The 23,706-nt window shown below is 39.5% G+C and overlaps 2 protein-coding genes across 6 annotated transcripts; both read right to left on the bottom strand.

The window, feature by feature from the left end:
- Positions 1-174: 174 nt before the first annotated feature.
- si:ch211-114c17.1 (pre-mRNA-processing factor 39) lies at positions 175-9,312 on the bottom strand. 2 transcript variants are annotated; one of them, XM_017690129.2, is made up of 14 exons: positions 9,220-9,312; positions 6,908-7,152; positions 6,627-6,752; positions 5,532-5,650; positions 5,175-5,342; positions 4,622-4,808; positions 4,343-4,447; positions 3,640-3,879; positions 3,414-3,540; positions 2,686-2,957; positions 2,098-2,282; positions 1,718-1,792; positions 1,234-1,402; positions 175-1,052 (listed from the first exon to the last, which is right to left on the bottom strand). In XM_017690129.2, exons 1-14 carry the CDS (start codon positions 9,290-9,292, stop codon positions 975-977), a joined length of 2,169 nt encoding a protein of 722 aa, XP_017545618.1. In that variant the 5' UTR covers positions 9,293-9,312; the 3' UTR covers positions 175-974. The 2 variants fall into 2 exon arrangements, with proteins under 2 accessions (XP_017545618.1, XP_017545617.1); XM_017690128.2 differs by having other exon boundaries at positions 175-1,055.
- Positions 9,313-11,467: 2,155 nt separating this feature from the next.
- On the bottom strand, positions 11,468-23,345 carry ganab (glucosidase, alpha; neutral AB). 4 transcript variants are annotated; one of them, XM_017690124.2, is made up of 24 exons: positions 23,237-23,345; positions 22,177-22,278; positions 21,917-22,025; positions 21,515-21,642; positions 21,209-21,388; positions 19,653-19,725; positions 19,177-19,258; positions 18,684-18,780; positions 18,349-18,529; positions 16,909-17,062; positions 16,465-16,700; positions 16,061-16,187; positions 15,820-15,899; positions 15,529-15,669; positions 15,245-15,341; positions 14,938-15,039; positions 14,349-14,592; positions 14,093-14,157; positions 13,924-14,000; positions 13,705-13,779; positions 13,503-13,616; positions 13,121-13,233; positions 12,910-13,010; positions 11,468-12,747 (listed from the first exon to the last, which is right to left on the bottom strand). In XM_017690124.2, exons 1-24 carry the CDS (start codon positions 23,257-23,259, stop codon positions 12,641-12,643), a joined length of 2,808 nt encoding a protein of 935 aa, XP_017545613.1. In that variant the 5' UTR covers positions 23,260-23,345; the 3' UTR covers positions 11,468-12,640. The 4 variants fall into 4 exon arrangements, with proteins under 4 accessions (XP_017545613.1, XP_017545616.1, XP_037396544.1 ...); XM_017690127.1 differs by lacking the exon at positions 23,237-23,345 and adding an exon at positions 23,158-23,180; XM_037540647.1 differs by lacking the exon at positions 23,237-23,345 and adding an exon at positions 23,006-23,082.
- Between the last annotated feature and the right edge of the window lie 361 nt (positions 23,346-23,706).

Genomic DNA, 23,706 nt, shown 5'->3' on the forward strand with positions numbered 1-23,706 from the left:
TTGGCCCCATCATCAGGAGATTGCGAGTTCGATCCCTGGTGATGCTACAGCCATCCATAGCCGGGAGTCCAAGAGAGCACACCTGGCCTCACTCTCTCTGGGTAGATAGGATGGCCCCCTTCTCCTCCCATCACTCAACGCGATGCTAGTCAGCTTAGACGTCTGTTAGCTGACGTAACAGATCTGTTGGTTGGTGCTTTCCTCCAAGCGTATTCGGCTGTCCCGTGACGTTGCGTGAGTGGCAGTTCGAAAAGATGCAGTGGTTGGTTTCATAGGTCTCGGAGGAAGCCTGTGCTAACCTTCACCCTCCCTAGCGTTGGTAGCATCATGTGATTGGGAGTCCTAAGTAGCGGGTGGAATTGGAGACGACTAAATTGGGGGAAAAACCGGGTTTAAAAAAAATAAATAAAAAAATAAAAGGCATGGTCAGAAACTTCCCTCCCTACCCATGAAAACAGTGATTTCTCCAGTGCACAACAAAAATAGTACCTTAAAATAAGTACAGTGTAATGTGCAAACTTTGTCCTGTGGGATGCTGCCACATTATAAAGCACCATTATGTACATCTTCAATAAAGCAGGGTTACTTTTGGAATGGCTAGAAACTCATAAATGTGCAGTGGTTTAAATGTAAGGCGCAAAGAGTTTAAAAAATGTTCAGAATATAAAGATTATACATATATTACACAGACATAATATCTAAAAACCTGAATATCTCCACGGCAGTCATTGATGTATGACCCACAGTTCAAAAGGAGACAAGATCATTCTTTAAAGCACTGAGGTAAGTGGACAAGCAAGTGCACGATGCACATTATGTGCACCACTGTACGCTCAGTCAGCTACCTCTGACTATACCATACTTGCTCAGACTGAGATCCTGCCATTTGAGGGCCATGTACATTCAATGACTGTAAATTCTGGTGCAGTGCCAGAAGCCTCCGTTTCTGTCCGCTGGCCTCATGCCCCTCAGCTCTAGCTGGAAGGGTAGTATTGATTGTACTGGTTCCATGGGTTGTGATAACCACCATATCCCCCATACTGCTGCTGCTGCTGCTGAAAAAGAACAAAAAAGAATGAAGGAATTTAACCTATAGCTCTAGACTGGAAGAGAAAAACTTCACTGCATTAAAATATTATACATAATCTTAATGTTGAGAATTAAACAACCTATGACAAACACTAATCCTACATATGAAAAGGATAACATGAAGGAGCGTTAAATCGCGCATACCTGATACCAGTTGCTGTAGCTTCCGTACCCACTCATGTCTCCACCCATCATGGGGGGAGGTGGTGTTGTCATAGAAACAGGGGGCATAGTAGGTGGGACACCTTGAACAGGAGCCGTAACAGCAGAGCCATCATCCATTTTACTCATTTTCTCTGGGTCATCATTATCACTAAAACAAACAAAAAAGACACTATTTTTAGCGCAAAGTGCAAATTGAACATGTATCTTGTGTAATTACATTTGCATGCATTATTATGCTGCAAGAAGTAGAACAGGCCAGAAACTGATCTGAAACTTAATTTTTGAAGTTGGAATTGATGTAAACTATAGTGGTGGAAGTAACTTTTTATTCTGTGTCACGTTATTTCATTCAAAGTATTTGAGATGGAAAAATTGTAAACTGCATGTTATCACATTATCAGAGCAATTTTTGAACTGGCAAATGTTATTTCACAGTGTAGGTAGTGTGTGCTGTTTCTCCTACCCATTCTCTGCTCCTCGCTTCTTCCCACCAAGCTCATCCAGCAGCTTCTGGTGCTCTTCATAGATACTCAACACACTAGAAACACAAACCAGTCATGTGATCTGAGTCAGTGATTCTTCAATGAATATATTTATTTTAGACCAGGACTAAACACAATCTGTGTTTGTGTAATCACAGAAAAAAACCTAACCTTAAGGTAGCCAGTTCACCACAGGTGTATTGATGATATTGAGAAAATTAAATTGACATGAATAAGAGAATTGCACATTATATAATCTTATATATATATATATATATATAAAATATCTTATATATAAAATCCCACACTAAAAGTTTCCCTACTTCACATCAATTTAACCCCTTCATCTTTAATGACCAACCTTTGCACTGTAGTCCCAAAGTCCTCAGCAAACTGCAGGCCTCGCTGAGAGAACAGGATTTTGGTCTTTGGTGAGAGAGGTGCAGCTAATGCTTTGCTCACACACTGCTGGATTCCTCCTCCATTGACCCGCAAGTCCCCCGATACCTCTAGCTCCAGCAGATTCAGGTACAGCTTACTGTTATCCTGGACATGCACATAGTATTGAGAAGTACAGCAGAGTGAATTCTGTTGGACATATTAGTCTGGACTGACTTGAATGCTCAGTGCACAAAAATTGAATCGCTACAATTAGCATTAATGAAGTTTTTGCAAGCTGAGTGCCTTGTTTTCTGCACCCTGCAAAGCTGTTCTTCGCATGGAGCACACTAGGCCACAAAGCTGGAAAAAAAAAAAAAAAACAGCAGCAGCTAAAAAGCCTACTTCACAAGTGTTTTTTTTTTCTGTGCTGACCAACCAGATCAAGTGGAAAGCAGGTCTTCAGTGACAGTTTTACTTATTGACCTGAGTCAAACCTGTGTGTGTGTGTGTGTGTGTGTGTGTGTGTGTGTGTGTGTGTGTGTGTGTGTGTGTAAGAGGAAGATTTTACCGGACTAAGCTCGATGGCTTCCTGCAATACAGCACGAGCCTTGGATGGATTTTTGCCCAGTTTGAGGAGGAAACGGGCCAGTTTAATGGAGAAGAAGGCATGAAGGTGTGGTTTGTCTTTATTCTGCTCTACAGCCTCCCTCAGCAGAGATTCTGCCTTATCCAGACGGCCCAATCGCCGCTCTAGCCCTGCTCGCCGTAGGCGTACCATTGCCAGTCCAGGCATATACTGCTCTAGAGATTCTAAAATTCGCTGTGCCTCCAAGATATTACCTACAGGAGAAGCAGCAGCAAAGGAAAGAAGAAAGAAATTATTAATACTTGGTCAGATTTTCTTGTCAATATTTGTAAATGACCTCTGTACTGATAGCCTGCCCAAGTGTTATGTCTCATTAAAAAAACTGAAGCACTGTCAGTCCAGTGTGAATACACTGAATAAGTGGACATACAGAAATGTATTGATTTTTCTCACATCACAGAAACACTAAATTCAAAACTGTCTAGTTTTGCCAGTTAATTTCCATATACGGACTGTATGGATTGAGGAGAGAATGATATGTTTGGAAACTTTAACAGAGTTTGTATACGACATACTAAATTGAACACTTGACTTTAAAAACGTGAGGGAAATTTTGTTTATGATATCACCCCTCAGATACCCTGTGCCTGACTTGGCTAACACAGGCCACTAGTAAAACTGATTTACTACATTTTGCCCTCATCACTCACCATGTCTCTCTTCAAAAGTCGACCACTGTAAGCGGAAACTATGCTTGTATGGCAGGTGAACTTCACATGCTTGCCGATAAACACTACGCGTTTCCTCCAGGCTCCGCGGCTCAAGGTAACGCACGTACTGCAACACACACATGCACACACAATTGGTGATAATGCAACCATTAGGTAATAATCAGCTCTCCACTTTGCAAGAATTCCTAAATCTCTCCTTCCTCACCTTATCCCAGAACTCTTCATAGAGTGCACAGGCAATGAGGCAGCGCTCAAACAGGATCAGTACCCGCTTATGCCCAGCAACACTCTCGCTGACTTTGGAATGTTCTGGAGCTTCCACAGAGGTTCCTTCAATAACCTCTTGCACTGCCTGAGCTTCAGCCATCTCCCAATCCAGATAACTGTGCCAGGCTTTCAGCTGAGCCCGGTCCAAGGGCTTCACATGGAAATACGGTCGTTTAATCTGAGACGGGGACAAAGGAGAAGGTTAAAACCTTAGAATGAAAACAATAGAGAGACAGAGAAAAAAAATTATATACATAATTAAATATATAAATAAAAAATAGATATATAAGCCCTTTGTTTGCATCACTATACTGTCTTTTAGAGATGGCACATTGTCACTTTTTCTTTTCCGATACCAATATAAATAGTAAAACGTGTTGGCAGACTTGACACTTTTTCTTACAAAATACTGAGCTTTAAAATGAGGCAATTTTAATTGAAGCACTGCACTTAAGATGAACATCTAAGAGTAAGCCATCATTCTCAAATTACTGAAACACTCCACTACCCAACAGGAAATAATGCACAGACAACATCAACACATCACACAAATTTTCTGATTCAGCATTTTCTGCTGATATCAGCTCCAATACTAATACTGTGTGCCACCTCTACTGACATAAATCTATATAAAATCTTACCCCCTCTTCGTAGTTCCATCTCTTCCTGACCTCACTCTCGTTCTGCAGGTACATTTGTTCTCTGCTCGCCAACAGCAGCTCCTGCATCTTTTGCATTGCCTCCTCCTACATGGACAAAAAACAGCCAACTGACATGCATGACGTTCCAAATTGGTTATTAACATAATCAAATACAATAATGCAACCTCCAACCACATTCCAGATTTGAAAACATGTCTATGCACCAATTTCAAGAAGTGTGAAAAAGCGTCTTTTTGCAGCAAACTGCAAGTTCATTACCGAGTCTTTGCCACTGTCAGCAGGCTCATCCTCCCCAGGTGGTCTCTCTTCTTCCTCATCAGCTGTAGGATTGGAGCCTTCTTTCTTAGCCTGAATCTGAATCTGCTTGTACTCAGCCCTCAGCTTTATGTAGTCCTCAGGACTTAGGACATCCTGAAGTGCATGCGAGGTCAAATGACTCTTCAGCCTGAGGGAAGAGAAACAAAATTGGCCTCACATCAGTCTTGACCATCTCCATCAAAGCACTCATTTTCTTATGGACTGTGAAAGCAAAAAACCAAATTGTGATATTTTGGAGATCTGAATTTTTGTAGTGCTGAATTGCAGGTGTTTGACAGTTTACCAATAAGGCTTTGGGTGATAAATTCAGCTGCATCTATATATGAAGGGGGGGAAAAAACAGATCACAAGATATGAGAAGAAGTACCGGCAAATTCTCACAAATCTGTAATCGGACTTGTAATTGTATGTGTGTGTCAATCGAACAGCTGTGCACACAACCCCCTTACACCCCCACTCAGATATTTGTATAAGGCTGTTAAAGCTGGCATACTTCTCATAGTGGGTACTGTAGAGCTGGGTTGGCACTCTCATCACCCGGTCATAGACCACAGTCATGGCTAGTAAGTTTCCCTGTTCTTTCTCCCATTCTGCGTACAGGTCCCACAGCCGGTCTGAGTGCCAGTCCCAGCCCGATGCAGTCACAGCCTCCTCAAACGCACTGGGGAACAGGGAAATGACAGAGTTTGGCAAACCGAAAACTTTAACGTGATGATAAATTATCGTTTTAATAAGAGTCTGCTTATTTCAAGAGAATGCGCAGCCATTCACTTCCTGAGCTACAAAAAGGGCTCCAAACCTGCAGGCAAAAACAAGAAAACACATGTAATAAAAACAGACAAGGCGTTACCTGCGAATGCGTTCTATTGACTCAGACAAATTCATGTTGAGTGTCCCTAGCAGGAGGTTGATGTAATGTATCCACAGATCCACACTGAGAGGGATAGCTTTCAGTCCTCGTACACACACCTGCAAAGCAAAATCAATTATTAGGCATAAGCCAATATGGGAATTGTGGGCTGATGGCAAAATCTGATCCTGATCTGTCAATACTGACAAACAATTATAAAAGGCAGACATTGGGAGCATATCTATGTGGATTTATGTGGAGAGAAATATGAACACTAAAAAGGAGAAAAAAATAAAAGATATTTTAGCATAGTAGCCCATCATTACTGAAACACTGTGCTCTTCCAGATTACAATAAATAAATACCTCAGTTTGGGATATCTCTCAAAACTTAATATTTGTTGAATGCTGAATTTTTAAACTATTATCTAATGATACCATTATGCTTCAGATATCATTGTGCATCCCTATCAAAAATGTTCTGCCTACAAATGTGTTTTTAAGCTAATGGTTAACCTATGTTGTTAGTCTCATGACAAAAAAGCTTAAAACCTGCAACCTAAATGTTGTTTAAACTATGCATATGAACTTCAACCTAGTCAGGCCATATATGTTCTTTAACATGAGCTGATAATATGTGGTACCGCGTAAGCAAGTAGAATATGTTACCATCATATCTACAACATTAGGCTGCGTTCTTGCATCCAATAAAGACTGCAGCCTTGTTTGCATAAAATGCAGTGCTGTGTTTAATGTTTCCAAGGGTTGTGTATTCGATTATAGGTAAGTTGGCAAACGATTAATCACTGCCTAATAACATTCAGTTATTGGTTAAAAGAATTTGCCAAAATTTACAACCATAATTCTCATACTTAATGATCAAATAATACAAATTATGGTTACTATATTAAACTATATCACTTCTTCTAGACCAAGCTATTTGTCACTAAACCCTTGCATGTCGTTTTAAAGAGTAGTAATTTGTTTGTTGCAACCCTGTGCAAGAACAGGCATATAAACACCACAGCAGATACAAGCTACCTAATCTTGACCATGATGTTTATTAAAGTATTCAATCTTTCAAAGCATTCCATACCTCTTCAGCCTTGCTGTTGTGGCCTGCTCGTCTTTCCATATCAGCAAACTTCTTCCAGTAGCCGTAGCATAAGGGGTATTTGACCAGGAATGCATTAAGGGCCCGCCGAGACGCAGTCATATGACCCTGCAACAATTTGTGTGATGATGTATGTTTTGTAAAGAATACAGAATCATTCCATATTGCTGCACAGTTCCCACAATTAACATTTCCCACAATTAATTTCACTGTGTTAAAAGACAATTACTGAACTTTCATTTGATAGCAACATCTCTCCTCACTTCTTGTTCACAATACTGTAGCAAATCCGTCCAGCCGTTGAAATCCTGAGGGTTGTCGCTCACTACTTTCCAAAGTCTATCAAAATCCACTGGGAGATCTCCTTCCTCCTCCTCCTCTTCTCCTTCTAATGGAGGGCCACTGTAGATGACGGATGGATTTGCCATCTCTGTCCCACTTCCACCCTTGTCCTCAGAGACCCCTAACTCTGTCTGAGGAAGTTCAGAAACCTCCAGGGCCATAAACTCTGTAATATGAAATGGATAACATTAATAATAATAATAATAATAATAATAATAATAATAATAATAATAATTATTCTTATTTATATAGCACTTTCATGCCAGTTGCAGTTCAAAATGCATTACAGACAGGAGATATAGTTTTAGAAGACATACATATAGATAGTTATACAACAAATCATGAGTATTTATTTAGTATGAGAAGAAAATGAAACCAATTAAATTAGAAGTTAAAACACCATGAGATGTAGAATTTAATTAAATACTAAGGTAAAGAAATTTGTTAGATGCTTCTAAAACTAGTAGCAAAAATAGATTTAGAATCTATTCTGAACAATACACGTACCCAGTGCAGTTCTTTTAAAATGGGAGTGATGTGATCTCTCTTTTTTTGATATGTGCTGCCACAATTTGTACAAGTTGTAAGGATGTACAGTTTTCTTAGGAAGTCCAGTAACAGCATTATAGTAGTCAAGTCTTCTTGTAACAAATGCACGAACAAGTTTCTCTGTATCGCTCTGAGATAGAAATGGTCTGACAATATTTCTAAAATTTCTCAAGTTTCTCATAAATCATTTTTCTCTGAGTCTCTGTACTAATGATCAATGATTTTAGTTTTTTTCATGATTTAATTATTGAAAATTCTGTGACATCCACAGAGAAATATCTGACACACAGCTAGTTAGTCTGTCCACAGAGTCTTGATCTTCAGAAGGAACAGAAATGTATAGCTGGGTGTCATGAGCACAGCTATGAAAATTTATATTATGCTTCCTAATGGCATCACCTAGAGGTAGCATGTACAAAGAGAAAAGCAAAGGCCCTAAGATTGAACCTTGAGGGACTCCTCAAGAAACAGCAATTTTTTAGACGATTTCCAAGTGAAACCATGAACTGCACTAAAATCTAATAAAACCAGAATAGAAGGACATAGCGAATCAGTACTGAGCCTGAGGTCATTAATAACAAGAATCAATGCTGTCTCTGTACTAAGGGTAGAACAAAAATCTGACAAACTTCTCATATAAATTGTTTGCTATTAGATATGCATTTAGTTGTTTGAAAACCGTTTTTTCTAAGACTTTACATAAAAAAAAAATGTAGGTTTGAAATTAGTCTAAATTATTTAGTACAGAAAAATCCATGCCACTGCGTACCAAACAAATACCAAAGTTAACCAACACGTGTCTTCTGAGGTTGTATGTGCAATGTTGAGATTGGTGTAACCGTGGTCAGTCCAAAGAAAGCAATGCACCTATCCATGTACCTCTCTGGCAAGAATGTCTCAGGCATCAGACCGAATATCCGTAAGCATTTAATGTAATGACGTCCTGTGAGGTAGCTAACTTTCAGAGGTATTAAACGCTGCATTCGCTGTCAACAACTCTGAGTTTGTAAGTAGAAATGAGAAGGAGCATTTTCCAGAAAGGAGCAGTTCCCATCAACCTACTCTGAATGTCAACGATTTCATTGTGCAAACGCTCTGGAAATTCGGCGGAGTTCCCGTTTCAAGAACTTGAAGTCACTATTTAGAAGGGCGGTCTGGATACACTTGCGCATACAGGCTTACCAACAAGGCTGAAGGCTTCCTATTCGCCAGCATCCCGTTAAAATTTTACTGTTCCACCTTAAGCAGTGCAGCGGTTAACGATCGTCCGGAATGGAGCCGCTGCGCTATTTAGGGTGAACGGGGGAAATGCGAAGGTGTCGAATAAGAAGTTGAGTTCAGCCCGGCGGTTTACGCGGAGCTCCACTGTTCGCCTTGCAGTTACACCACGGCAAAACGTTTTACCTCAGGACGCGACAGAATGATGAGGACAGTATTAGCTGGTTATCCAACATTTTTCATCTAGTTAAATACAATTAGTTAAAAGGTGCACGAGACAACAATCCCGGCGATATCTACTGTTAACGCTATGTAGCCGCTTTAGCTCGCCAGCGCGAGCGGACCAAAATAACCGATTTATATTCCACAAATAAACGAAGCACGGGTCGTGTATAAAATATACAATTTAATGAGTATGACAAACGAATAATAATAATAATGAAAAAAAACATTTAAAAGCAAAGACCTGGAGGGTTTGTAAAGTGTCCGTTGTCGCTAAATTCTTTCGTTCCTTCTGCCGCCATAGTTAGATAACACATGACGCAAATAACGCGCGACTGTTAACTACACGTCAAACGGCCTCGACAGGGCTGTGTGCTACTTTTCTGCTAGACGCTAGGGAGCGCTCACGAGCGAGTCCAAAATTAATGGGTTTTTTTTATTGTAAAGAGAAAATACATACATACAAAAAGGCGCAATTTAAAGAGTACAGCAAGTAAAGGAAAAGAAAAAAGGATGGGTGCAACCAAAGAAGAACATAAATAAATAGAATACAGAAGGAAAAGAAAAACATAAGAGCTAGGGTTTAGATTCTAAATCATAATCTTCAGCTGAAGAACAGAGTCGGTGGGCGTACTTAAACTTTTCGTTTTTAGCCGCTGAGCTCCATTCACTCCCATTCATTGAGGACTCACTGGCGAGCGCCCTCTGCTGGTTAGCCGTCTTGTTTTTGATATACGGAATAGGGCATACAAGCATTTGTTGAATTTGCAACATTAGGAGGTCACATTCACTGAAATCAAAAGCTATTTCAATGGAAAACATCCTAACAGGCCAAGTTACATGTTAATATAGGAACCCTTCTTTGATATCACCTTCACAATTCTCATCCATTGAACTTGAGTTTTTGGAGAGTTTCTGCTTGAATTTCTTTGCATGATGTCAGAATAGCCTCCCAGAGCTGCTGTTTTGATGTGAACTGCCTCCCACCCTCACAGATCTTTTGCTTGATGATACTCCAAAGGTTCTCTATAGGGTTGAGGTCAGGGGAAGATGGTGGCCACACCATGAGTTTCTCTCCTTTTATGCCCATAGCAGCCAATGACACAGGGGTATTCTTTGCAGCATGAGATGGTGCATTGTCATGCATGAAGATGATTTTGCTCCGGAAGGCACGGTTCTTTTTGTACCATGGAAGAAAGTGGTCAGTCAGAAACTATATACTTTGCCAAGGTCATTTTCACACCTTCAAGGACCCTAAAGGGGCCTACCAGCTCTCTCCCCATGATTCCAGCCCAAAACATGACTCCGCCACCTCCTTGTCGGGACATGGTGGCCATCCACCAACCACCCACTACTCCATCAATCTGGACCATCCAGGGTTGCATGATACTCTTCAGTAAACAAGACTGTTTGGAAATTAGTCTTCATGTATGTCTGGGCCCACTGCAACCGTTTCTGCTTGTGATCACTGGTTAGGGGTGGCCAAATAGAAGGTTTATGCACCACAGCAAGCCTTTGAAGGATCCTACACCTTGAGGTTCGCCGGACTCCAGAGGCACCAGCAGCTTCAAATACCTGTTTGCTGGTTTGTAATGGCATTTTAGCAGCTGCTCTCTTAATCCGATGAACTTGCCTGGCAGAAACCTTCCTCATTCTGCCTTTATCTGCACAAACCCATCTGTGCTCTGAATCAGCCACAAATCTCCTCACAGTGCGATGATCACACTCAAGTTTTTGTGAAATATCTAATGTTTTCATACCTTGTCCAAGGCATTGCACTATTTGACACTTCTCAGCAGCAGAGCGATCCTTTTTCTTTCCCATGTTGCTTGAAACCTGTGGCCTGCTTAATAATGTGGAACATCCTTCTTAAGTAGTTTTCCTTTAATAGGGCTCACCTGGCAAACTAATTAGCACAGGTTGATTTCAGTGATCCAAAGAGCCCTGAGACACAATAGCATCCATGAGTTTAATTGAGAAACAAAAAAAAAAAAAAAATCTTTGACACTTCAATCCAATTTGCATAATAATTTGGAACGTGGTGTACATGTATGTTGTTGGAAGAAAAGCTTGTATCTCCAAAATGGTAACTTTACAGGAGAAGGAAAAAATTTAATTTTAAGGAAAATGCTTTAATTTTAATGTAAGTCAATGGAAGCAGAATTTTTTCCAAGTCATTTTGGGCTGTTTCTTTTCATCCATTCATCATGAAATTTACACACAATGTAAAAGACAACAGGAATTTTCAAATTGCCAAAAACTGAAAAATGACAATAATGGAGATATGAGGTTTTCTTACGACAAAAATTAAAACTAACCATTGTATTAAGATGTAAAGAAACTACATATTTTACTTGGATAGACAGGACTTTGGCGTAACCATCTAATTTTACCAGGGGTTTTCAAACTTTTTTTAATTTTTATGGCTTTTAAACTGGCAAGGGCTGTCACTGTGCACACCTCTAGCAAAATAAGGACACCAAACCATCATGTTTAATGATGTACAGTTACTTTATTCCCATCTTAAAGACCCAGTCATCAAATTACTCATTCTATCATGTCAGTTTGGTTGGGACGGCCTTTGAAAATTGTTATTAAAAAAATGTTTTGAAAACAGAATAAGACAAAACTACATTTCCCCCTTCCCAAGGTCACAACTGCACTATATATTTGGGGAAATCAATTTGGTCTTCAGTGGAACAACCATGGAAACTAGTGCATTCAGCAAATCAGCAGACAAGGCAGGAATGGACACAAACCCATTTGTGATATTGCACAGGACATATTACAGAGGTTGTAAAATAAATCACTAAATAGCCAACTTTGTTGTAATATTTGTAAACTTCGGACCACCAGAAAACATACAGAGAGAGAAATCATAAAGTGTGGTGGGGGGGGGCAAACAAAAAAAACAGTCACGGCCACCAAGTCAGTGGTTTATTTCCCTAGAAGTATTCCAATACCTCCACTTTCACCATCTACTGTAAATCACATAATTGGTCCATTTGTAAAAGATGAAGCATTATTAATCTGGGCTGCAATAACTCAAAATAAACAAAACAGAGTTGATTTCCTGGACATGGATTAAGCCTAGTCTTGGACTAAACTGTAGTGCCAAAGGTAACTCGATATTGCAAATTCTTCGTAGTTTAGGCCTAGAGTTACTCTGAGTCTGGGAAACCAGCCCAAAGATTTCTAAAACACAACACAATGTCCTGTACTTCAGAGAGGCCTGACTTAAATAAACCTGAATAATTAAGTGCATTACACATGCTCTCCATTGCTTTAATGATATACACCTGTTAAAATCCTCAACAAATGGACTACGTTAACCCCTACAAGAAAACATTTAGAAAAGAAGTAGGATTTAATGAATGGACAACCGTTTATAAAATCTGAAACCTGAAGTATCCACTATAACATTTTTTCTTTTGGCCCAACACCTAAATTATTTAATGTATCGTTGTTTTTTCCAGTTTTTTAAAATTTGAACACATTGTAAAGTAACATGATTGTGTTTTGAGAATAGTCTCGTGTTTTTAAATGTCTTGTATCTCTTGATTGGGTCTTTGTGAACCACACAAACAAACATTCAGTTTTTGGTCACTACTTTGCAGTAAGTTTGGATCCTGCACCTTCTGTTCCTTCCACTGAGGTCCAGTGTGCTACTGCAGCACCACGGTCCAGTCTGCTCCAGCATTCATGCCTGGTTTGCGAAGGGTTAGCACCGACATAGAGGCCTCAAACTCAAACTCCACAGAAGTCTCTTTGCCTGTTGTACAGAGTAAAAAAAGTTTAAAAAAGTGACAATGTAATCAATCAACAGTTAAAAAGACCCAACACTCACTTTGCCTAGATGATGGCTTAGATTATTTTATTCCATTGTGCTGAAGGATCTCAATCAAAGAGAGAAAGAAGTAATTGAAAGACATACCATCCATCTGAAGAGTAACCTTGTTGGGCTTACTGGCTCCCAATATGAGAACCTTTTCAATCCAAGAATCTGTAGAGAAGTTGGACTCTGGAAACAAGTTCCTAAAGTAAAAGGGAATAAAGCCTTTAAGTGAGACCTCGTACCCATATCAGGTAAAATAATAAAGAGAGTCATTAAAAGAAAATAACAGGAGCAAAGGTGTGTCAGAAACCTGGATGCAAGAGCATTGTTGGCAAACGTTAGACTCCGGTGAATAAACTCTTTCTTTGTCTGGAAGTTAAAGGTGTGGCCATCGTCTATGTAGAGTTCACCTACAGCAACTCTCTACAAAAAGATGAGGAGGTTAATGGAGAAGTCACCATATCCACAGGATTCTCCACCTCACTTATGTTCATCTTTAAGAACACTTATAAAGCTGCATTATTTCTAATACTACATGACAATGTGTTTGGAGGTAAAATCTGTACAAACTCTCATACAATACCATTTAAAAGTTAACACATACTCTACACAGCATCAATTTACACTTTAAAATACGAACAAAAATAATAACATAACTTCTGCACAGATCACAGATAAAAATGATTGCTTACCTGAGGGCTGAGAGCCACATACAGGGTGTATGGGTCATTCTCCATGCAGTCAGATGACCTTCGAACTCTGACCTTTCTTGGAACGATTGAGCCGCCACGCTGGAACACTGGGATCTGACCAAAGCAGAAGCAGAACTTTCGTAACTCACATATTTATTAGCAAAAAGCTACTTACTGTATCTTAAGGTTAAGAGAGACATACAGAGCTCATTGTGACTGGGATGTAGAGGTTCTGAGCACCGTTGTGTTTCTGGAACGTGTGGACATCATACCAGACCTAAGGTGGATAGAGAGACAAGTGCAAGTGCTTGTAGAACAAGACATTCACTTCACTGCCATTTTAAACCAGTCCTGCCCAAAACACCTGAACCATTTAAGACTGTAGGGTTTAGCACCACAAACAAACAAAAACAATGTCTACCTCCCCCTGTCCAGGCAGATAGGCTGTGACTCCTCGTGCTCCTTCTTCAGTGACAGGGTGGACCAGCAGATCTTGTCCTGAATTAGACAAACAATAACCATGGTATAAGCCCAGCATACATTCAGAAACAACATTCACTGACTCCATACACACACACAGGCTTACTCACCAATGAGGAATTCATCATCAATAGTGAAAGTAGCTGTGTCCTTAGGATATTCAACCCACAGGGGCCTAAGACACAGGAATATAAAAAGTAAACTGTGATGAGAAACAACTGATATAAAATTATCAAATGTATGTACAGACACATATCTTGCAACTTGCAAAGTTCTCATTCAGAACACAGTATGAAGGTTTAACATAAATGTGTTTTTTTCATTAGGGGCCAGTTACATTTTATATTTGAAAATAAATTCTCTGACCTCATAACAGGCTGGCCGGTCTTGTGTGCCTGGTAGAATTGCTGGTACCAGTAAGGTAAGAGGGTGTAGCGCTGACGGATTGCATCCCGGATGAGGGCGGTATTTTCTGGGCCAAACAGCCAGGGCTCCCGTCTGGGAGTGTCCAGGTGGGCATGAGCTCTGAAGAATGGCTGATATGCACCAGTCTGGTACCAACGCACCAGCAATTCAGCACTTGGGCTCTTAAAGAAACCACCAACATCGGCTACAGACAGAGAGAAACAGACAATGCGATATATACACGCACGCATGCACGCACACACACACAGAATACTTCATTCTAAATAAAATTGCCCTTATGTGGTCAATTCAACCCCTTCGAGGACTCATCCAAGAGCCGTCACTTGAGCTAAAAAAAAAGCAACCCTTAGAATGGCCTCAGGGATTCCCAGAGGGGGAAATGGTGAGACCAAGCCAACAAATACATATCAAAACTGGTACTAAAATGAGTGGAAAGTATTTATTAAGCTTATTTCTCAATATACATGTATTAAGATTTTTAAAATAATGTTATGAGCACAATTAAAAGGAAGAAAGAACTTTGACTGACCTCCACACAGAGAGATCCCCACCAAACCCAGACTCAAACACATAGGGATAGAAATCTTCAGGTGGTCCCACTCAGCAGCATTATCACCAGTCCACACAGCACCTACATATACAAACACACAAAAAATGAGATACAAGGAGCTGTGTGTCCTATTTCTAGCCCTCACTGTTAGTAAAAGTTAGGCACGTATGCTAATCACGTAGTTTCTTTAACATTATAAAAGGATTTTGAGAAAGAATAAACATTTGGCTTCGTCAATAAATATTATCTGTAGCGTTCCCCCAGTCTACATAGATAAAGTGCTCACCATATCGCTGAGATCCAGCAAAGAAGGCTCTGGTGAGAACAAAGGGTCTCTCTGTTCCGCCAGACCGTTGGATCAGGCCATCAGTTGTAGCCATATGCTGCTCAGCAAGGAAGTAGCAAAATGAGATGTGCCAAAATGGATAAAAAAAATAAATAATAAGTCACAGAATAACATAAAATAAAAAAAAAAATAATAATCACAATTTGAAATACAAAAACTAATGTAAATGCAGTTATTTTCCCTAAACCCCCACACTAGCCTGTGTAATGCACTGTTCGCCTCACCACATAGAGGCCGTAGAGGTTGTGGACGTCCCTATGTTCCCATTTGCCATGCATTGCGTCTTTATACATAGTAACCTCTGGGCCGTTGAACACAGACGGCTCGTTCATATCGTTCCAGGTGTACAAGTTCTCCATTGAACCCTGGGAACAGCATGTGAGACATTTAGCTGAAAGATCTTTTTAAATAACATGTAGTATCGGTGCTCGTTTTCTCTCTGCATAAGCCTTATGTTGGTAGACCAGCCTTTGCTTGAAAACAATCACCTTTTGTAATATAATACTAAGTCTTACCTCATACTTATCATATGCAAACATACTGGCCCACCAAGCTCTCATCTCTGGATTAGTGAAGTCTGGGTAACCAGAGTTGCCTGTGCATTAGCGAGAGAGAAAGAGGAAAGCTGAAAAGGACAATTCTGAGACAAGCATCAAAGTTGCAAAGCAAGAACAAAGAATACAGATGACTCTGTAAACAATGTTATTTTGAGTGAACAGTAAAAAAAAATGATGCTACAACTTCCAGTGTTCTCACCTGGCCAACACCATCCCTCGTAGTCTCCACCGTCTTTATTTTTGACATAGAGGTCTCTGGCACGGATCTCACTGTGGATCTTGTAGCCACTGTCCACCTTAATATGAGGGTCAACGATGGCTACCATCTGCCAAGGACAGGATTTCAAAATGCCGTCAATGGAGTGGGATTATCAGCTGATCTGATCTTAGATTTCTAAATTGCTGACATATTGATGTTATATTGCTGGTTTTACCTCTCATATCAAAAAGGTATTGTATTATTTAAATCTAACAAACAATAAAACCCTAGTATTGAGCTGATTGAAAGATTCAGTATTAACTATATGTTAACCTTCAGTGTCTTTATACACTTTACACAGCATCTTCATTCAGCAAACAGATAACAGGTAAGTGATGGATCACCTTGCGTCTCTTGTCCTTGATGCCGTGCAGCATTTCTTTAGGCTGGGGGAACTTTTCAGGGTCCCAGGTAAAGTAGCGTTTGCCATCTGTGTGCTCAATGTCCAGCCAGATGAAATCGTATGGGATGTCATGCTGATCAAAGCCCTGATCCACTGCTTTCACATCATCCTGGTCATTGTAGTTCCAGCGGCACTGGTGATAGCCCAGACCAGCCAGAGGAGGGAAAGACTGAGTGCCTTGTATGTGTCATGTGAGTGAGAGATGAAGGGAGAGACAATAAACGGTAAGACCACAGTGTTGCAACATACTAATTATTGATCAGAGCTGTTTGAGATGTAGACTTAAAACCTGAAGTAAAATTGGAGAACACAGTTCAATGATGAAGAAATGATGGAGAGTCTAAAGGGGTAGCAGAAACCACAAACTGTATGCATATGCATGTACCTGTAAGTGAGGCATACTGTGAAAAGACATCAGAGGGTTTTGGTCCGAGCATGATGAAGACATCGATGATACCGCTCTCAGAGATCCAACGGACATCAGTCTGAGGAGTTTCACTTGAGCCCTGAACAAAGTCCAGCATCTTCCCAAACACTGTCTGCAATAAGCAAGGAGATAGTGGCATGAAAAAAAAAAAGGAAATTTATAAAAAGAATTTAAGAACATCAAACAGCACAGCGCCCCAAACAGAAAACGTTTTTACTGCTTTACTTGTGTGCTTTTCCAACCTTTACATTCTTCCATACTGAGAATGTACTCAAAATACCTGCTTATCTCTGTCTGTATGGTGCCATTTTTGCTTTCCACATAAAATTAAAACTGAAAAGTGATAACAGATAACAAATAAATGAAGATACAGAAAAAGTGTATTCTAAAATGCTGTGAACCCCATGTGACACTCACACTCTTAAGATATATTTATAAACACATGCTTTAATCAGTTTAACAGTAGAAATTCTTAGCTATTATTATTAATTATTATAATTACTAATAATTTATACTATTAAGCTGATTGGCTAAGGATGGAAATTGAGAAATAATTGAGTAATTGATATTAATAGTGGAAAATACTAGTAGCAGAAATTATTATTAAATAGTTTGCAATTTGAGGTCATAATAAAGATGTGTTTAGCTGACTCTCCACGAGGTGGCGCTACTAATACTCAAGTCACTTTTGTGTGCATCACTGAAAAACAAGAAAAACACCTGCTGAATCTCACAAATGAACATGTTTGTAAATCCACACAGCATATGTATGAGATAAAATTATACATTTTTGTTGTTACAAATTGCATGTATATAAAATAAAAGTGTATATAATGTAAAAGGTTTTGTTTTCCACTCATGTAAAATTCAGTTAAATTTAACTGAAGAACTCAATGGAAAACAAAACATACAAACCAAAAATGCCACTCAAATGTCTATTACAAAGTTCACATGTTTCAAATGTATAAAAAGTATTAAACCTAGTGCAGTAACCACCAATAAATTAACCATATGAAAACAGAGTAATTCCAATAAAAGAGTTAGCAAATATTATCAGTGTAAACTACTTTTTTTAAATAATATTTTTGCAATAAACAATGCTATATAATGACATGTATAAGTTTCATGAAATGACAAGAATAAATCAGCATTACAGACTTAATGACTTAAAATGCATTACATTTGCCTACATTACATACCTACAGATATTGCATATCTGAAATTGTCTTAATTTAGTTTAAAAAAAAGACTGCTTGATCAAAAATAATAAGATTACTCAATAACTCATAAAATCAATACTAACAGCCCTAGCTCTAACTTCTATAGGATTCAGAGAGGTTTACAATCATACTGTTTATTTATTTTTAAAATGTTCATACTCTTAAAAGTCTTCCTTACTTTGCCAGCAGTATTGGAGCTGATGTCCACCCAGGTCTCAGCAGCATTGAGCCAGAAGATGCCCATGGTTCTCTGTGCATTATGGGCCAGCATAACTGGCACAGCTCCATATAAGGCCATGGGGTTATAGAGCTCGTACTGGAACACATCCAGATTATAAAGCCTGTACGGTTCCCCCCCACTGTGGAAAAATCAGGCAAAGTTATTTGAGTAATACCCATAGACTTTTGAGAGGGAGAGGAAACAGTAAAAATCGCCCTGAATAAAGAAATTAGTTTTAAAATTAATTTAATAATTTAAAAAAAAAAAAAAAAACAAACACAATGTGTACTTACTCTGTGGTTTTGAGTTTAAGGTTGTCTGCATGTTCTGGTATACCATAAACATGTTCTACTCCAGGCAAAGAAAAGTCTAAACTAATAGATGTGGGACCTGAGGACAGAAATGATTTTCTCATAATAAACAGAGTAAAGACATGATGCCATTATAGCACATACAAAAACAACTGCTTTCACTATAGAAAACTGAATACTGGCCACAGTCACCTTCTGTATGGGAATAACCTGGGAAAGCCAACATAACTTTGTTAAAAAAATAGCATGTAAATACAAGTGAACTGTAACACTGGGAGGACTGAGGTTAACTTTTGAGGTTAATCGTTGGGAAAGTGAACAGAATGATCACTGAACATTTTTACATTCAGTTATATATTTTTTGAATTGTGTCACATATTGTGAGAAAGAAAACGACACCTCTTTTTTCATACTAGCAGGCTTTTGCACCACCAAATGCTACTACATCTTATTCAGACACACTGAGCCCACGCACCATTCGGTTTACTGTCTGTGTGCGTCTTAAAGGTCTCCTCCCACAAACCATCTTCCTCTTTATCTTTCCCACCATCTTCTGCCTGTTGACACAGATACAGATGACATGATTGGTGCATGAGCGGAAACAAAGAAAACAAGTGGCAGAAAAGAGTGAAACTTGAAGAGTGCAAGGAAAGAGGATTCAGCCGCCAGTGCTTTACAAAGCTTAGTAATTTAATAAGCAGAAGATCATGTCAGGGCTGTTTCTCAACCAGATATTAACTCATACTGCAACATTATATAAGACTCTCATAAAGCAAAAACTTGATAGTCAGGTATGGCAAATGTATTTTCTAAGCATTTACACTCAACCATTAAGAACAAATGCCAATGTAACTACAGAACAAGACATTAAACAATAGCTGTGTGACTAGAACAAGAAGAAACCAAAGATAGATCATGAACACACACACACACACACACACACACACACACCTTCTGTTCCTCGTCCTGCTGTTCAGCTCCATCTACATTCTCTTTCACTTCTGCACCCTCTGGGTCTGCCTGGCTGTGATGCACAAATACACACACACAAACACAAGATGAGAAGGATTCATTCACATAAGAGAGACAAAGGCCATCCAGCAGAAAGCATTCTCTCCTCTGTTTTCACAGCTGCTTCAAATCACGAGTTTTTGTGACACTGTATGGTTTTATTTGATTCCGTTGATATCGCACTGCAATGGCTAAAGCCCACAGAATTAGACATGTGACTGTTTGCTGACAGAAAAAAATAAAACAATAAATTAACACTTTCACTAGCCTATCACTGTACAAAATTCAGATCCGACCCTTACATATATTGTTGGTATATCATTCCTCCCTATTTTTTATTAAAATAAAGAATAAAAAAATAAAATAAATAAACATTATTTGATCTCCATCTTTAAGTTAACCATAACAGGCCACTAATGTCATAATGCAGCCCACTGTAAAAGAAGCGGTGAACTGAAGCAGGGTTTAACTGTGGAAATAAGGACTTTTCCACAATTTCTGGCAGACCACAGTTCTGTTGTTTGGTACAGACACAAGTATGGGTTCACACTTGTCAAAACTACACCAAATGGAAAGAAACAAACTTGAAAGTGTCCTTAGGTTTATTTGTGCCTCTAGGAACTAGAGATGCATTTTCCATTTTGCTAAACCCTGCTGTATGTAGGCAGGCTGTTACATCAGGACAATAACAACAGTCAATAAGATAAACTTCAAACCAACAGGAGTGGCTCAGTGACCTATTGAGATTTAGAAGAGAAGCAAATCAAACGACCACAAATATCGCACAAGTAAGTTGCAATAGCAATACCACAGACATATTAATCCCTTACAAAAGTCACTCATGTTCTTGAGTCGTTTCAAATAGAACTAAAACATAAAAAGATATTAAATTTAAATATTACAAGTAAACTCATATTAAATCAACATAAAGAGAAACAAAGAGTTAACTTAAAGAACATCTGATTACAGATAGCAGAAGGACAGACAGAAGCTCAATGCACATTTTAGACTAATTCATTTGCACCATTATCCTGTCACAGGAAGCTCACAAGCTTGTTTTTCCTGTTCGCATAAACAACGAAAAGTAACAGTCCTTAAAAGGCTGAAGCCCCAGACAAGAAAACAGAAAAGCCCCTGTAAGCTCCTGACTTGTAAGCCAACATATGAACATTTTTGAGACCTGTATCAGTGGCTAATTTTGAACAACACGATACACATAAGAACCTGTAGTGGCTTTTGATAATCCCCTCGATCTAAACCCAGATGCAAATTTGTTGATGGAGAGTGAAAAGCCAGAAATAATTAATATAACTTCAGAGGATTCAGTCAGGGAATGCAGATGAACGGTAAGTTCTGGGCAGTAATGCTAAAATTTCAATATTATGACATTTTCCAAATACATCACAATATCACACTACCAGATGCCAATCAGATGACAGACAATACATCGCCAATCAATATGACGGAACACAGGAGATACTGGAGCAGATACTCACGTGTCCTTGCGGAGCCGCAAGTGCTCAAAAGCCAGCAGACCACGGGAGTTCAGTGACAGAAGCACTTCTGGACCCTCCATGATGTCCAGTCTGAATGGACGAGCACTAACTATGAGCCTCTGGCTCTCTGCCCCCAGTGACAGCACCACACCATTATCATCTTGGGAGAGCACTGAGAGACTGACATACAGAGATATAGACACATACATGATTGAATAGGCATCACATGTCATACCTATCCAAACATACTGTGGTTAATCTCAACGCAATGCTAGCTCAAAGGCTTAAATCTGAATGGACACTCACGGCTCAGTGGGTTGATCCCCTACCAGCACATCTGGCACCTCGTAACGAGGCTTCAACGGTTTCAGCTCATTTATTTTCACACGAGTGATATTCCCCTGCAGTCTGTACAGCTCCAGCAGCAAATGCACCTGCCACCGACAGTGATAAACACAGGTAAAGGCGTAGTTAGCAAAATTCTGGTTGAAAGACACAATTTTTTTTTTTAAATCTGGTGTTTTCACTGACAAATTTGCCAATGATCAACAAAACCAAGAATCGTTTTGAGTCATAAAAAGGTGATGTCCACACAGGAATATATATATATATATATATATATATATATATATATATATATATATATATATATATATATATATATATATATATATATATATAGACACTTGATATATTACTTAGACAAACCTTGTTGTTGTCATTGATGAGCTGCAGAGTGAGTCTAGAGTCGCTCAGCTCCAGAGTGTCCAGCAAAGCTCTATATGGAGACTGCCCTGGCTTCAGTGCCCGCTGACGCCTGGCAAAAGACAAAATGAGACCTCAGCTGAAGTTTTTGAAGGTGCTGTGCAGGTAACGTAAGGATGGTCTAATATAAAAAGTAAAAACCTATGGTACGAGCTTGAGGACATCCAGTATGTGGAACCCAAGAAATACTGGCCATCACTTACTTGCAGAAGGCACTCTGATCGCAGGTTTTGAAGTTTCCTCGGTCCACAGCCCAGCTGCCACCAAGGAGCAAAGAGATGCAGAGCCCCAACAGCAGCCCCATTCTGAACCAGGGAAAAGACATTGTTTAAGAAGGGATAATCTTCAGAGTATATATTGCATAGCCAAAGCTATAAATGACACAAAATCATATATCACATACATACAAATACATATACATACATATATATGAGAAATAAGCAAACCCTCAAAACAAGGAGCCAAAGAATCTAGCTACTGTTTAATGGCACTTAAACTAAACAGTTATTGTCGATCTACCACCAGAAAGGCGTCAGAAGACGTGCTGAAGCTTTGATAATTTCAGGAAAAATAATTTCAGTTACAGCACCCCTACGAATCTACGCACGCGGACATCCGTTGGTGCTAGCTAGCTCGAGATGGCTATCGCTGACAATGCGACCCCAGGAGGGTAACGTTACCAGCGTCGTTTAGAAACGGGAGAAATGGGGGAAACTTTGCTGTCGTCAACCAGCAAAAGAGCTGCGAATGAATGAATAAACTACGCTGCGACAAATCTCACGGACTAAACAGTTAAGAGACACTCAGCACAAGCGGACTTTGACCACCGAGGCTGAAGTCAGCTTCCTATTCAACAGCTTCTGGCTCGAAATTTTCCGTTCCACCTTAAATGGTGTAACAGGCTCCAGTAAGTTAGCTAGCTATGTAGATGCTCCACCATTTAAGGTGGAACGGGTAAATTCGAATAAGAAGCTGGCCTCAGCTTCGTCTTTGTACAGTCGTTAAAATGGAGCGTGGTAGCCTGTCGCTAACTCGATCAAGTGGAAATGTCCGGTCGTCTTAGCTAACAAATCCCACAGCAGCCGCGCATTCATCCGGCTCCAGCTTCCTCATTCGACACCTGCGAGATAGAAGCTGGAGTCTTGGAGCAGACAGAAAGGCGCAGCATCGGTAAGTTAACATACATGCGCATACAATGTAGCGAGCTACTCCCGATAAGATCGAAGTGAAACGTAAAAACGAGGGTTTAAATTTTCCTTCTACCTTTCATTGAAGGCAGCAGCCATCTTGCAACGGCTCCGTTAAGCCCGGCCCCCCGGATCTCGGCTTGTTTGCTCTGAGACTGCTGGGTAACAGCGGACCCTCCAATCACTGGCTGCGTCCCAAACCACGCTCTCTACACTCTACATATAAATGAATGCACGTCTAGCGGTGGTGCACTACTTTTACTGTGCTGTAGTAAGCTGTTTGGGACGCAGCCACTGTTTTTTTTTACAGCGTCTTTTTTTAATCTAAAATATAAAATATTAGATATAACAAATAATACAGGCATACAAAATGTTACAGAAGTATCATATAATTATCACATTACATACTTATGTATTTCTAACAAAAAAGGCATATTTATTAAAAATGTGTATTTCTGTTCTCTAAAGAACAAATTAATGCAATACAACATTCAGAAAATGTTTTGATTTATTTGTGAAGTATTTGGCAAAAAGGAAAATGTTTCA

The sequence above is a fragment of the Pygocentrus nattereri genome, chromosome 8, assembly GCF_015220715.1.
Source record: "Pygocentrus nattereri isolate fPygNat1 chromosome 8, fPygNat1.pri, whole genome shotgun sequence".
Classification (NCBI taxonomy): Eukaryota; Metazoa; Chordata; class Actinopteri; order Characiformes; family Serrasalmidae; genus Pygocentrus; species Pygocentrus nattereri.

Bases quoted from the DNA above. Each gene is read 5' to 3' on its own strand.
- si:ch211-114c17.1 (XM_017690128.2), bottom strand. From the start codon at position 9,292: ATGTGTTATCTAACTATGGCGGCAGAAGGAACGAAAGAATTTAGCGAC. The intron at 5,343-5,531 runs GTAACGCCTTGT...CCTGTTCCCCAG, and splicing joins TCAATAGAACGCATTCGCAG to TGCGTTTGAGGAGGCTGTGA. The intron at 2,283-2,685 runs GTAAAATCTTCC...GTGCATGTCCAG, and splicing joins AAGCCATCGAGCTTAGTCCG to GATAACAGTAAGCTGTACCT.
- ganab (XM_037540647.1), bottom strand. From the start codon at position 23,067: ATGAATGCGCGGCTGCTGTGGGATTTGTTAGCTAAGACGACCGGACAT. The intron at 19,726-21,208 runs GTGAGTATCTGC...TGTGCATCACAG, and splicing joins TTGCGGCTCCGCAAGGACAC to CCAGGCAGACCCAGAGGGTG. The intron at 19,259-19,652 runs GTGTGTGTGTGT...CTGTGTCAACAG, and splicing joins AGCAGGACGAGGAACAGAAG to GCAGAAGATGGTGGGAAAGA.